At 47.2% G+C, this 13,312-nt stretch overlaps 2 protein-coding genes across 2 annotated transcripts in view; one reads left to right on the top strand and one right to left on the bottom strand.

The window, feature by feature from the left end:
- The window catches only part of Muc16 (mucin 16, cell surface associated), a 94,392-nt gene extending 85,005 nt beyond the window's left edge, over window positions 1-9,387 (top strand). The window contains 7 exon segments of the mRNA XM_048811108.1: window positions 1,270-1,433; window positions 1,743-1,810; window positions 4,982-5,148; window positions 6,052-6,093; window positions 6,354-6,433; window positions 7,889-7,994; window positions 8,652-9,387. Of these exon segments, the coding sequence (XP_048667065.1) occupies window positions 1,270-1,433; window positions 1,743-1,810; window positions 4,982-5,148; window positions 6,052-6,093; window positions 6,354-6,433; window positions 7,889-7,994; window positions 8,652-8,659 (635 nt within the window). The 3' untranslated portion in view covers window positions 8,660-9,387.
- Window positions 9,388-11,774: 2,387 nt separating this feature from the next.
- On the bottom strand, window positions 11,775-12,350 carry Mbd3l1 (methyl-CpG binding domain protein 3 like 1). The gene has a single exon (XM_015503862.1). The coding sequence runs from the start codon at window positions 12,348-12,350 to the stop codon at window positions 11,775-11,777; it is 576 nt and encodes a 191-aa protein (XP_015359348.1).
- Window positions 12,351-13,312: the final 962 nt, after the last annotated feature.

Genomic DNA, 13,312 nt, shown 5'->3' with positions numbered 1-13,312 from the left:
TCCTCCTCCCCTTCCTCCTCCTCCTCCCCTTCCTCCTCCTCCTCCTCCTCCTCCTCCCCTTCCTCCTCCTCCTCCCCTTCCTCCTCCCCTTCCTCCTCCTCCTCCTCCTCCTCTTTTTCCTTTTTCTTCTCTCCTTTCCATCTTTCCTTTGCGGTGCTGGGAATCAGACCCAGAGCCCTGCACAGGCTAAACCTTCTCTCTCCTGCCAGAGGCCCCTGGCAGCCTCAGTAACCACCGCCCTTCTCTCGGCTCCAATGATTTCAACTTTTTCAGATTCCACGTTTAAGTGAGGGCATACCGTATTTTTGTCTCTTTGTCGGATTGATTTCACTTAGCATAATGTCCTCCCTGCTCCTCCTTGATGGCTTTCATGACAAACCCAAAGTCTGAGCCATGGGATCCTTCGGGATGGAATCAAAGAGTTTTCTGGAAGAGGCTCCTTTGGGTCCGTGATTCTCAGCTTGGCAGCACTTGTGCCTACCAGGAGACGTTTGGGGTCATCACAGGTGGGGAAGACTACTACTGGCATTCAGAGAATAGCGTCCAGAGAGGCTGCCAACCACCCTCCAGGGCACAGGAGATCCCACCACACAGCTCCAAATGCCAGTAGCTGCAGGGTGAAAAACCCTGTTGGCCCTGGTCTCAGGGTTCCCAGAAGGCACTACCCTCACGTGCCACGATGTACTGTGATTATGCGGCTGATGACTTAACTGCCCCCTTGTCTGCGAGCTCTGTCAATTGAGATCTAGTGGATATGCCACTGTATCCTCCATTTAATGTGTTGGTACATCATAGCACAGAGCAAATGAGTGTACAATGAAAAACAAATGTCTCAGCACGCGCGCACACACACACACACATGCCGCCAAATTTGGGAATCCAGTTCACATTTATTGATTCAACAAACAAGGGGTGCAGAATGGGTTGGGAGGAAGACCAGAGGCAGGAAGAACCTCTGGGAATGCAGGGCCTCCATCGGAATCTCCAGGGAAGGTATGTGACAGATGGGCGGTCCCCACCTGCACCTGCCCACCACTCCCCAGAGAGCCCTTCACCCTCCCCCATCACAGGGAACTCCCACGTCGCCCGTGGAGAGGTGAACAGGTAGAGGGCTGGATGGGTACAGGTGGACAGCTCGGTAAGGGGCCTCTGTGCCCACCTTTAAAAACCCAGCCCAGGTCTCGTGGCCAGGAAGAACGAGTCTGGCTGAAATGACCCCTTTCTTAAAACTCCCCCCACACAGGACTTTTTTTTCTTTGTCTACTCTAGAAGCGAAGCCGTCCACTCCTCTACCAACAGAAGTGCCCACCAGAAGTTCCAGCTCCCAGAATTTCCAGCTCAACTTCACCATCACCAACCTGCTCTATACCCAGGACATGGCTCAGCCAGGCACAGCCAGACACCAACGGAACAAAAGAAGCCTGGAGAATGCGGTGAGAGAGCCTTACATTGTGTCCACTCGGACTGTCCCCAGGCAGAGACCGGCCTGTGGTAGCCAAAGGGGGACTTGTTGTAACAGTTCTCATTCCCGTGGTTCAAACTAAGAAACAGGCCCAGAGAGGTTCAGTAGCTATCCCAGAATCACACAGCTATGCCGTACCCCCAGAACAGGACATCTTTTTACATCTGGGTTGGTTTTCATCAAAGAAAAAATAGATGGGAAAGGATGCTTGGAGGCCGTTAATTCTCTTTTACAACTGAGTCTGGGATTCTGACCTAAGAAACGTCGCCCTGTCTTTCAGCTCAACCAGCTTTTCCGAAACAGCAGCATCAAGAGTTACTTTTCTGACTGTCAAGTTTTAGCATTCAGGTGAGTTCCAACTAATGACCCTGAGAACTTCTGCTGCACTTAAATAAAAGTGTCCCCTTGACCACAGTCTCTTAGTCCCAGCTGTTACGAAGAGAGCCTTTGGAATATGGAACTGTTACCCCAAAATCCAGCTTCTTCCGAAAGCAGTGAGCCCAACTGTCTTGGAAACATGACAGACATGGGGGTGCCTGGCCCGGGGAGCCAAGGAGTCTAGAGTGTAGAATTCTTGCCTCAAGAAATCAGATACTGGGGGCCAGACTCAGTGGTGCACACCTATAAAAGGGAAGCTGACGCAGGAGGACGTCAATTTTGAGGCCAGCCTGGGCATCCTAGCAATACTTGACCTCAAAATAAAAAATACAGAGGGCTGAGGATGTCGCTCAGGGGTACAAATTGCTTGCCTAGCATGCGTGAGGCCCTGTGTTCAATCCCCAGGATCGCAAAAAGAACACAAGAACAAGAAGAAAAGAAATCACCTTCTGGAGTAAATTTACTGATGGATCAAAAGTAACAATATTCAAACTAGTTGGCTTCTATTTGACTTGGATAATGAGTTGATTTGCAGCCTGTGTTCTCCAAGGATGAGGGAAACTTTTGCAAGAACTACATAGGTCCCAACGCTGCCTTCCTCCATCATATTAAAAGGAAGAGCTTTCCAGATCTCAAGAGTCTTGAGATAGTTCAGGACACTGAGGCAGGAGAATCACGAGTTCAAAGCCAGCTTCAGCAACAGGGAGGCACTAAGCAACTCAGTGAGACCCTGTCTCTAAATAAAATACGAAACAGGGCTGGGGATGTGGCTCAGTGGTTGAGTGCCCCTGAGATCAATCCCCAGTACCCCAAAAAAATTCTTATCAGAGAAGCAGGACCAAGTGGGTGCTCTAGACCCCGAGAGATTCCTTATCATGGGTCTTGGGTCTTTTTTTTTTTTTTGGTACAAAGGACTGAACCCAGAGGGACTTAACCACTGAGCCACATTCCCAGCCCTTTTTTTAACATGTGTTTTATTTTGAGACAGGGTCTCACTGAATTGCTTAGAGCCTTACTAAGTTGCTGAGGCTGGCTTTGAACCCACGATCCTCCTGCCTCAGCCTCCTGAGCCTCTGGGATTATAGGCCTTGCACAGTGGTGGCTTCTAGATCCTCAGAACATATCCCAGATCCACCAAATCCTCCTGTAAAGTATTCCCCCAATTTTCCTCTTAGGTTTTCTGTTCAACCGTGAGGCTGCTGCAGGTAGCTGTGGCATTGAACAATTAATGTCAATTGGTGTTTAAATGAATATTAAATAATATTAATAGTGCACATAAAGGGTTTCACAGACATTCCCCCATGTCTATCTCAGATTTTAATCATATCCACTCCCAGCTACCCTCTGTTTCCCTCCTCTCTCTTCCCCCTCCCCCTGTTCCCCTTCCCCATCCATAACAATTCTTTTTCTTTCAGATCATCTTTTTTTTTATTTTTAAGTTCCCTCATATGAGACACAACATGTGATCCTTGTCTTTCTGGGTCTGGTTTACTTCACCTAACATGATGACCTCCAGCCCCATCCATTTTCCTGCAAATGACATAATTTCATTCTTCTTTATGACTGAATAGTACTCCATTGTGTATATACACCACGTTTTCTTCATCCATTGATGGACACCGTGGGCTGGTTCCAAAAACTAAGCTACTATGAACAGCCACAGTAAAGATAGGTATGCAGGTGTCTCTTCTGTGTGCTCACTTGATTTTCTTCCGGGATGCACCCAGGAGCGGGATAGCTGCTCCTGTGATGGTTCTGCTTTTAGTTTTCTGAGGAACCTCCATCGTCGTGCTACACTGATTTACACTCCCACCGACAGTGTCTGCGATCCTTTCTCTCTGCATCCTCCCTGGTATTTGTTACTGTTTTCTTTTGCTTCATGTGTTGGGAATAGCCATTCCGACAGGGGCGAGGCGGAGTCTTAAGGTAGTTTTGATTGGCATTTCCGAGCATTTTTTATATACGATTGGCCATTTATAACTCTGCTTTTAAGAGGTGTCTGTTCAGATCACTTCATTGGCCCCTTTTGGGTTGGATCACTTATTCTTTGGTGTTCTGTGCCTTGAGCTGTCTGTGTATTCTAGATGTGAGTGCTCTGTCGGATGAAGAGCCAGCGAGGATTTCCCCATCCTGTAGGCTCTCTTTGTTGATTGCTTCCTTTGCTGGGCAGAAGCCTTTTCATTTGATGTCATCCGATTTGTCCGTTCTTGCTTTTGTGTCCTGTGCGATTAGAGTCCTGTTCAGGAAATCGCTCCCTGCGCCGAGGTCTTTATTTTCCTCTCATAATTCCACAGTGCCAAGCCTTGCAGTAAGGCCTTGGATTCATTTTGAGTTGATTTTTGCACAGAACGAGGGCTGAGGATCGAGTTTCCATCTTCCACACGTGGATACCCAGTTTTCCCAGCACTCTTGTTAAAGAGGTTGCTGTTTCTCCGAAGTCCGTTTCTGGTGCCTTTGCTGCTGATTGTTTTTGACAGTGTCCTGGGTTGCCCTTCCCGGCACTGAGCAAGTTCTGAGTCAGAACAAATGAGGCGCTCCCTGAGAACAGGGCTTTTGCAAGGAGATGCGGGACAGGTCAGAGAGTGACAGTCCTCTGGGAGATGGGTGTTTGGGGATCACACTGGGGCGGCTAGTGGCTGCTTTTCATAGCTGCCAGGGGTTCAAGACCATTGGTTTTCAAAATTACGGAGGATTCTGGGAGAACAGCATGGGAATAAGGAAGTTGAAATGCCACAAAGCTTGCTCTCTTTACTGAACACTCCTAGGATTATTGCAAGCCTTGGGGGAATTCCTGGATTTCTGAAAAAAATTGATTTTGACAACTGTTTGTAGTGTGCTCACTGTTTGATGGATTTTTTTTCAGAAGTCCATACTCCAATATTTCAGAAATGTCTTCCCTGAAGCTATTTATTTTTGCATTAATTAGATTTAATTTAATTACACGTTCCATTCCTCACTCACTCGGCCTAGCCACGTTTTAAGAGCTCTGTAAGAACATGGGGCTCAGAAGGACTGTCCCGGGTGCAGCCTTCAAAGAATGTTTATATGGAGGCACAGAGCTCCCCGCCACAGGCTCACATCAGGAAATCTGAACCAGGGCAGAATCCCAGATACCCTTGTCCAACCTTTGTGCCCCTCCAGGTCTGTCCCCCATAGCAACCACACTGGGGTGGACTCCCTGTGTTACTACTTACCATTGACCCGGAGAGTAGACAGAATTACCATCTATGAGGAATTCCTGCGGCTGACCCAGAATGGCACCCACCTGCTGAACTTCACCCTGGACAGGAGCAGTGTCCTTGTGGATGGTAAGTCTCCCGGATCCTTGGAGCTGGGACAGAGGCTCCAACCTCCACACCTGGGGATTCCTTGGAATCTCAAGGCCTTGGGGTGGAACAGCACTGAAGCGTCTCAGATGAGTAAGAGGTGGCGTAGTCCCTCCAGGCTTCACCCACCGTTGAGGGAGAGAGGAAAGACACCCAGAGGGAACAAGGGAGGGTTTCACCCTCTCCCAGAAAGCTCTGTGACCTCAGACTTCAGACAAGACACTTCTCTCTGGACTCCTCCTATCTCTGCCCTGCAGGCCTCTTAATAAGGTAGTCAGCTCCACGCTGTGTGTGATCCAGTCTCAGAAAACATGATAGGATGGATGGACCCCTTTTCTGACCCAGAAGTGCCTCCTACATGGCTAACTCTTGCGCGTACGAATGTACTCATTTGAACAATGGTTGTGTGTGTGTTGCAGCGAACACCGGCAACGTCAGGATTAGAGCGACTTCACTTGTTCACTCTTGCATTCCAAGAACCCTGTGTTCCTCCTAGCACATAACTCAACACAGTTCTGGAAGGAATAGCTAGAGCTGGGGGTGGAGCTTAGGGGAAGAGGGCTTGCCTTGCATATGCAAGGTCCTGGGTTCCCTCCCAGGGCGGAACAGGTCCATCAACAGGTCCATCAGCTGTGTCACAGTGGCACACACCTGTGATCCCAGCAGCTCGGGAGGCTGAGGCAGGAGGGTCGAGAGTTCAAAGCCAGCCTCAGTAATGGAGAGGCACTAAGCAACTCAGTGAGACCCTATCTCTTTAGAAAATACATAACAGGGCTGCAGATGTGGTTCAGTGGTGAAGTGCCCCTGAGTTCAATCACCAGTACCCCCCCCCCCAAAAAAAAGTGAAGTATACTCACCTGCACTCTCCATTTCCTTCATTTCTAGGATATTCTCCCACCATAAATGATGCTATGACTAGAACCTCTGGTAAGTTTCAAAGTAGCCCCTGCCCAGGCAGGGAGGGGACGTCCTCATGTCAACCCCTGGCAAGGGCCCCTGAGGCACAGTGGAGAGGCCTCAGATGTCCTGGCCTCCTGGGGCGGGAGCTTGCAGGGGGCTTCAGAGCCATTAGGTGTTGAGCTGCTAAGCTCCCCCCCCCAAGTCCATGCCCGTCCTCAGGCCACATGGGGTCAAAGGGAGCCCTAGGAGGTGGCAGGAGGTGGCTCACCCAACACCTGTCTCCCCAGCCCTTCCCTTCTGGGCCATCATCCTCATCTGCTTGGCGGGACTCCTGGGACTCATCACGTGCCTGATCTGCTGTTACCTGGTGAGCGAGGGAGAGTTACCTGTCTTCTTATGATTGGGTTGTAAGAATTTTTAACGCGGTCACGCACCACATAATGACGTTTTGGTCCGTGACGAGCTTCATGCATGACCTCGGCCCCAAGAGATCCTCTCACCCGGTGATGCCACAGCCACCTTGGCTGGTGCAGTGTACTCTGTGGTGTTTGCACAATGACAAAGGTGACTGAGGTGCATTCTTCAGAGGCAGCCCATCCTTAAGTGATGCATGGCTGCTTACTATAAACACAAGGCCTTTGCTGGAGATACGTTTTGCATGTATTTTTCCCTAGTGATTTTGTAGCTTGCCTTTTTTAAATTTAAATTTTAACTGGCAAATGATAAATGAATACACGTATGGTATATGAAGCAATACTTTGATATACACAATGAAATGGTGAGACCAAGCTCATTAACAGACCCATTGTCGCATTTTTGTGATGGGAACATTTGAAATCTACTCTCAGCAATTTTGGAATACACACTGCATTATTATTACCTGTAGTCACCATGTTGCACAATAAGTCAAAATCTAACATTAACCATTGGAGAAATGTACATGGAAGTCACAGCGGGACACCACCAGGCATGAGAAAGACAAAAGTTAAAAAGACTGACGATGCAGTCTGGTGGCTGCCTGGGAGTGAAAATGTATTTTCGAGTAGCAGGGAAAGAGGAATTATAAGGGCACAGGAGGATAATCTGAGGTGATGTGTGATGTCATATCCAGAACACATCAAACCCTTCACTCTGAAGGCGTGCAGTTTACCATGTGTTGATTTTGTCTCAGTGAAGCTGGAGGGGTGTGGGGGCAGGAAAGAGAGAGAGAGGAAGAGGGAGAGAGAAAGTTACCAAGACAAAAAGAGACTGAGAGATAAGTGATTGATAGGTAATTGATAGGCAGATAGATACACCGATGATCATAGATGGCTGATGATGATAGATGATTGATAGATGACACAATTAATAGATGCTAAGTACATAAATGATTGACAGATTATAGACAATTGATAGATGACTGATGGATGATGATAGATGATGGCTGATAGATTTAGAGATTATTATAAATGACAAATAGATGACTGATAAATGATGATTGCTAGAGAAATCACAGAGGATTGATAGATAATATATAGAAAGATGCATGTATGGTTGATAGATGATAGACAATTAATAGATGATGTACAGATGGATGATAGGCAGATAAATATTAGATAATTAATAAAGAAGTCGAGAGGGAGGGAGAGAAAGAAATGGAGATAACAGAGAGGGACATATTTTAAAATTGAGAGTAAAGAGAGAGAGAGAGAAGGGAAAGAGGAAAAGGGGGGAGAGGGGACGTGGGAGCCTCAGGTCTGTGTCCTGGGCCATATCCTCACCCTGGGGTCTCCCCTACGTGGGCAGCTGACCATCCATTGACGCCCTCCTCTCACCCTCCCAGGTAACCATGCGCCGGCGGAAGAAGGAGGGGAATTATGAGGTGCATCACCGACCCCTGGGCTACTACGTGCCACACCTGGACCAGAGGAAGCGCAGTGATTCCACCTGTGAGGGGCTGCTTTTCCCGGGCCAGGGTCCTGAGAAGCCTGGCAGGGGCAGAAATGAACCACACCCGTCAGACGCCACCTCTGGTCCCCCGGGAAGGAAATGCAAAGTCTTACTCCCTGGCTCTACCCCAAAGGCAGCTACCGGCTGTGTCTTCTGGTTTCACACCACGTCACCCCTCAGGGCAAAGCCAGTGTAGAAACTGCCCCCTCATACATCAGTGTGCCCCTTCAGTGGGCACGTTCCCTTCCTAGTGACCCGCCGCAGGCCTGCCCTTGGCTAGGTGCTGGCCACCGTGGCTGAGTCTGCTTCTCCCTCTTGCCCCCCACCGGGGCTCTGGCCACCCCAGCTTCTCTTACACTTCTTGGTTCTCTAAGCTCCACTGCGGCAGGACTTCTGGGTGAAGCTTCCTTGCCCACCTCATGGGTCCTCCAAGATAGCCAAGAGACCGAAAAGGGATACATGGGTCAGAGGTGACCGCACAGCCAGCCTTGGGATCGAAGGGCTGAAATGACCAATTATCCTGGAGGCCTGAGTCCCTGAGTGAGGGCGAGGCTCTCTAAAGACGGTGTCTGTTTTGGATATAGAGAACAGTAAAACGTGGGGAGGTATATCTAAGCAGATCTGTCCTTTTTATTTTTCCCCATCTTTTTCTGCAGACAAGTAAAACCAAGTGTCCCGGGTGTGAGGCCCGCTGTGCCGTCCTGCCTTGATTTGCTGGAATACGTTGCGTGATCTCCACACCTTTTTTCAGCCCAGCACAAGTGATGATACCCAGGGGCTGGGAATTAAAATGACAATCCTGCCCCCCACTTCGAGCCATTTTGGAGTGAGCCTCACAGTCTCCATCTTGAGCAGGCTTTCTCTAAGAATGCACCCTCTGAAGATCACAGTAATGATGCTGATGACCACCACTCATCAACTACTGTCACACCTCAGTTGACAACAGGGACACATGCCAAGAGACCCAAGGTCCTTTGATCTTCTGTGCGCTCTGTGGAAGTGTCATCATGACTTGGCGAGCTCTGCAGGCACCAAATCCGTCACGCTGTCCCTCTGCTATGTCCCTCTTTGAATGTAGCTCCCCCAAAATCTAAATGTTGGAAACTTAATCCCCAAGGCGACAGCATACAGTGAGGGGGACCTAGCAAGATGTGCTCAGGTCACAAGGGCTCCGGCCCCGTGAGTTGGCATAATGCCGCTACAGACAAGGGCTGTGGGAGTGGGCGCTCTCTCTTCCCTGCTTTTCTGCCCTGCGAGGACTTAGCAATGGTCTCTTTCGCCCTTCCACCGTCCACCATCAAGAACAAAGCTAGAAGGCCCTTAGCAGAGGCCAGCACCTTGATCTCGGAATTCCCCGCCTCCAAAACTCTGAGAATAAATTTCTGTTCTGTATAAGTTGTGCCATCTGTGAAATTCTGTTATGGCAACACAAAATCAACCAAGCCACCTCCCTTGAGGGTTTTATTTCCATCTTAAGGTCAAAAGGATAGAGGCTCAGAAACATACTATGATTGGACAAAAAGAATCCCTTGTACCTAAGCCCAACTACCTGGGGCAAGGGGATAGAGGACACTTCCAGGCATACAGACCAACCCAGCAGCCTCCCTCAGCTCCAGTAAGAGAACCAGGGAGAACACACTTTAGGAAGGACAAATGCGAACTCACACATTGGAAGGAAGAGAACAGGAGTAATGAGGAAAAGAAGAAGAGCGTACCTGAATTAGTTTTAAAACAAGTCATTAAAATACAACCTAGCCAGGCCTGGTGGCACGTGCCTGTGATCCCAGTGACACAGGAGGCTGAGGCAGGATCACAAGTTCAAAGCCAGCCCTCAGCAACTTAGCAGGAGCCTAAAAAGCTTAGCAAGATCCTGTCTCAAACAAAAATTTGTAAAGGACTGGGATGTGACTCAGTAGTTAAGTGCCCCTGAGTTCAACCCTTGTACCAAGAACCAAACAAAAACACAACCTAACTAAAATTCTAGATGAGTCCCAAATGAAATCAGAGAGGATTGAAGATAAAATTTCAAATATTTTAGGGATGTTATAAATATGGCATATGTGTTATGGTTTTTTTTAGTTGTCAATAGACCTTTATTTATATGTGGCGCTAAGAATCAAACCCCGTGCCTCACACAGGCTGGGCAAGTGTGAGCCACCACCCCAGCCCATGTTGTGTATTTTTAGTATGTCACTCTCAGAAACTGGCAAATCCATCAAACAAAAGTCATGATAAAGAGGATCTGAATAATACAGCAAGCTTGATGAGGCAAAGAAACTCTTGAATTCCAAGAAGCAGAGCTTTATTAGATTAATAATGCTGAAAAGTGTCTCTACGTCATTATTCACCAAAACAGCATGTTGGTTTCCTTTTTTTTTTTTTTTTTTGGCAGGGGGGGGGTGTACCAGGAATTGAACTTCGGCAGCACTCCACCACTGAGCCACAGCCACAGCCCTACTTTGTACTTTATTTAGAGACAGGGTCTCACTGAGTTGCTTGGCACCTCCTGCCTCAGCCTCCCAAGTCGCTGGGATAACAGGTGTGCGCCACCGGGCCCGGCTGAAAGTTGGATTTCATGGAGTTAGATGAATTTCAAACACACAATGGATCAAGAAAATGAAGGAATGTCTGCTGTTTTATTCTTTGTGCAACACTGAGTTGACAGGCAATCAAAAACAGAAGAGTAACTATAGGCACATACCTTATTTGGGAAAATGGACAAGAAAGTCCTTTTAGGAAATACTATTTTTGAATCTACTAAATATTACACAAAAATAGTAATTCATAGTGATGAAGTAGGTTTCATCCTGTGACCAGGAGGATGATACAAATACTGATGATTCCAGGACGTTGATAACTCCCTATTGACTTTAAGTAAAATAAGCCCAACACAGAGAAAAAAAAAACACTGCATGACAGCACATATATGTGGAATCTTTAATCTCTGTGTCTAAAACGCCCAAACATAGAGTAGAATGGAGGTTAATAACGGCAAGCGTGGGTGGAGAGATGCAGATTAAAGGGTACAAATAAGTCCAGTTACACAGGACGAATAAGTCCAGAAAATGAGGGTGCACACTGAAGACTATTGTCAATAACATATTGTACAGTGGGAGTTCGCTAAGAAGGTATATTTTATTTACTACCTACAAACAAAAAAATCTAACTATGAATTGATATATTAATTTGCTTGGCGGAAGTAATCATTTCACCGTATCAAAACACCATGTCATATGCCTTAAATATATAAATACTTTAAAAAGTAAATTACAGCACACCTCTGTAATCCCAGTGGCTCTGGAGGCTGAGGCAAGAGGATCACAAGTTCAAAGCCAGCTTCAGCAATTTAGTGAGGTGAGGCCCTAAGCAACTTAGAGAGACTTAGTCTCAAAAGAAATAGTTAAGAAAGAGGCTGGGGATGTGGTTCAGTGGTAAAAATGACTCTAGGTTCTATACCCAGTACCAAAAAAAAAAAAAAAATACCACACACATATACAAATAAAGCGTGTAAAGAGTTAATGAAAACAGGAGTATACATGAAAAAAATTCCTCTCACTTGAAACCCAATCTCTCATCTCATAAAGAAATCACTGTTATGTTTTCTTGTGTTACACAAAGGAGTTTAATAAGGAAAAGCATTGGTGTGTTTTAAGGTGTCAGGAGCTCAATTCAAACTATACACACACACACACACACACACACACACACACACACATGGTCCCTACAAAGCGATGTGAATAAAGGGCCACGCCCCGTTTCATCTACAGTGTCTTCTGGGTTCACGAGGACGCCCGTCTGGGCCCCCGTGCTTTCTCTGCCTCCCTGGCTAGTCTGTCTGCAATCATGGCTATTGCCAGTCTCTCTCTAGCCGTCTTCACCTTCCTTTCCTGTTTCCTAATATCTTCCTCAGTCACCAGGAACTGTTTGCAGAGGAGCTGGGGGCTGCCCAGACTGGCTCCGGGAGTCGACTCCACAAAGTGTGAAGAAGGGGCAAGGGCAGGCACGGAGCTGGGGTGCAGACCACCAGCCAGAGCCCCTGGTAGGGGTGCACCTATGCAAGCAGGTGCAAGTTTTTGCAAAGTTTTAGTGAGATCTAAAGTGCTGAAGAGCTCCCCGACACTGCTGTACGCCTGGAGTCCTTGCAGCCTCCTCTGCCAACAGACCTGTTGGGGCTTGTCCAAGTTCTCCTCCCATTGATGGTATCTAACCTCATTGCCTGGGTGCGATATAATTCTCGTAACTGGTCTCTTGAACGTGTAACTGGACATCCTCAAGGGGATGGAGATGCTTAAACCAGGCTTTGGTTTGGACTGGTTCACACAGTCACGCTGCTTCCTCTGTGAAGTCTTGACCATTTTACTTCTTTTCCTCTTATCCTGTAAACATAAATCGTGAAACTGGATCAAAATGATCAGCCGAGTCTGCCTTCTTTTACTATCCCTATGACAGTTATCTCGGCTCTTTGGAACTCCCATCCCTCCTCTTTCTCTGGGGTGAGTCTGACCTGCATCCTGGGACATCATCAAGCAGACTGGAGTTAAACACAGAAAAGTCCAAGTCAAAACTCTCCGCCATCTTGCAAAACCCCCTCCTGCTTGAGAATCCTTTAAGTCTTCTGTTGTCCTTGTCAGTCTCAATGACATGAAATTCAATTCTCCCTCTCATGACACAGGGTGCCCAGTCTTTTCCTCAATCCCAAATTCTGCTGTTCTTCTGTGTTGACCATTCATCTGGTTAGCCCACTGACCACTGGCTGTCATACCTCCTGTACCACCCAAGTTCAAAGTGAAATTATCAACTATTCCACCCTTAGAGACTCACTCCTAAATAATTTATAAAAACTATTTGCTCACCCCAAGTTTCAGATTTCTAGCTTTTTCATTCAAATGTCCACACAATAGATAAGAATCACTCGAAAATAAAACTTACTCCAGATTACATCTTCACCTCTCTCCCTCTCTTCCTCCCTCACCCTCCCTTTTGGATTCAATATGTGCAGATAGTACATATGTGTGCAGCAAAGGGGATTATTTGATACAAGAATTCACTATATAATGATCAAACAGGATGATTAGCATGTCCTCCTCCTTCAACTGTTATCCTTTCTTTGTATTAGGAAACTTCAAAACTTGTCTCTTCTGGTTCTTTAAACAATATGTAATAAATTATTAAGAGCTATCGTCACCCTGGTGTGCTGCGGAACATTAGAACTTTTCTTTATGCATATTTTGGTACCCATTACCCACTTCCCTTCCCCTTACTCCTTTCCATCTTGGTCTCCGTGGTCTGTGATCGCCACAATTCCCTCGGAATAATT

This window comes from Marmota marmota, unplaced genomic scaffold (genome assembly GCF_001458135.2).
Source record: "Marmota marmota marmota unplaced genomic scaffold, marMar, whole genome shotgun sequence".
Lineage (NCBI taxonomy): Eukaryota > Metazoa > Chordata > Mammalia > Rodentia > Sciuridae > Marmota > Marmota marmota.
The sequence above is the reverse complement of the archived record's forward strand: the minus strand, read 5'-3'. Positions and strand labels throughout refer to the sequence as shown.

What these genes read in the sequence shown, in the direction of transcription:
- Mbd3l1 (XM_015503862.1), bottom strand. Translation starts at nt 12,350, where the DNA reads ATGGTCAAGACTTCACAGAGGAAGCAGCGTGACTGTGTGAACCAGTCC.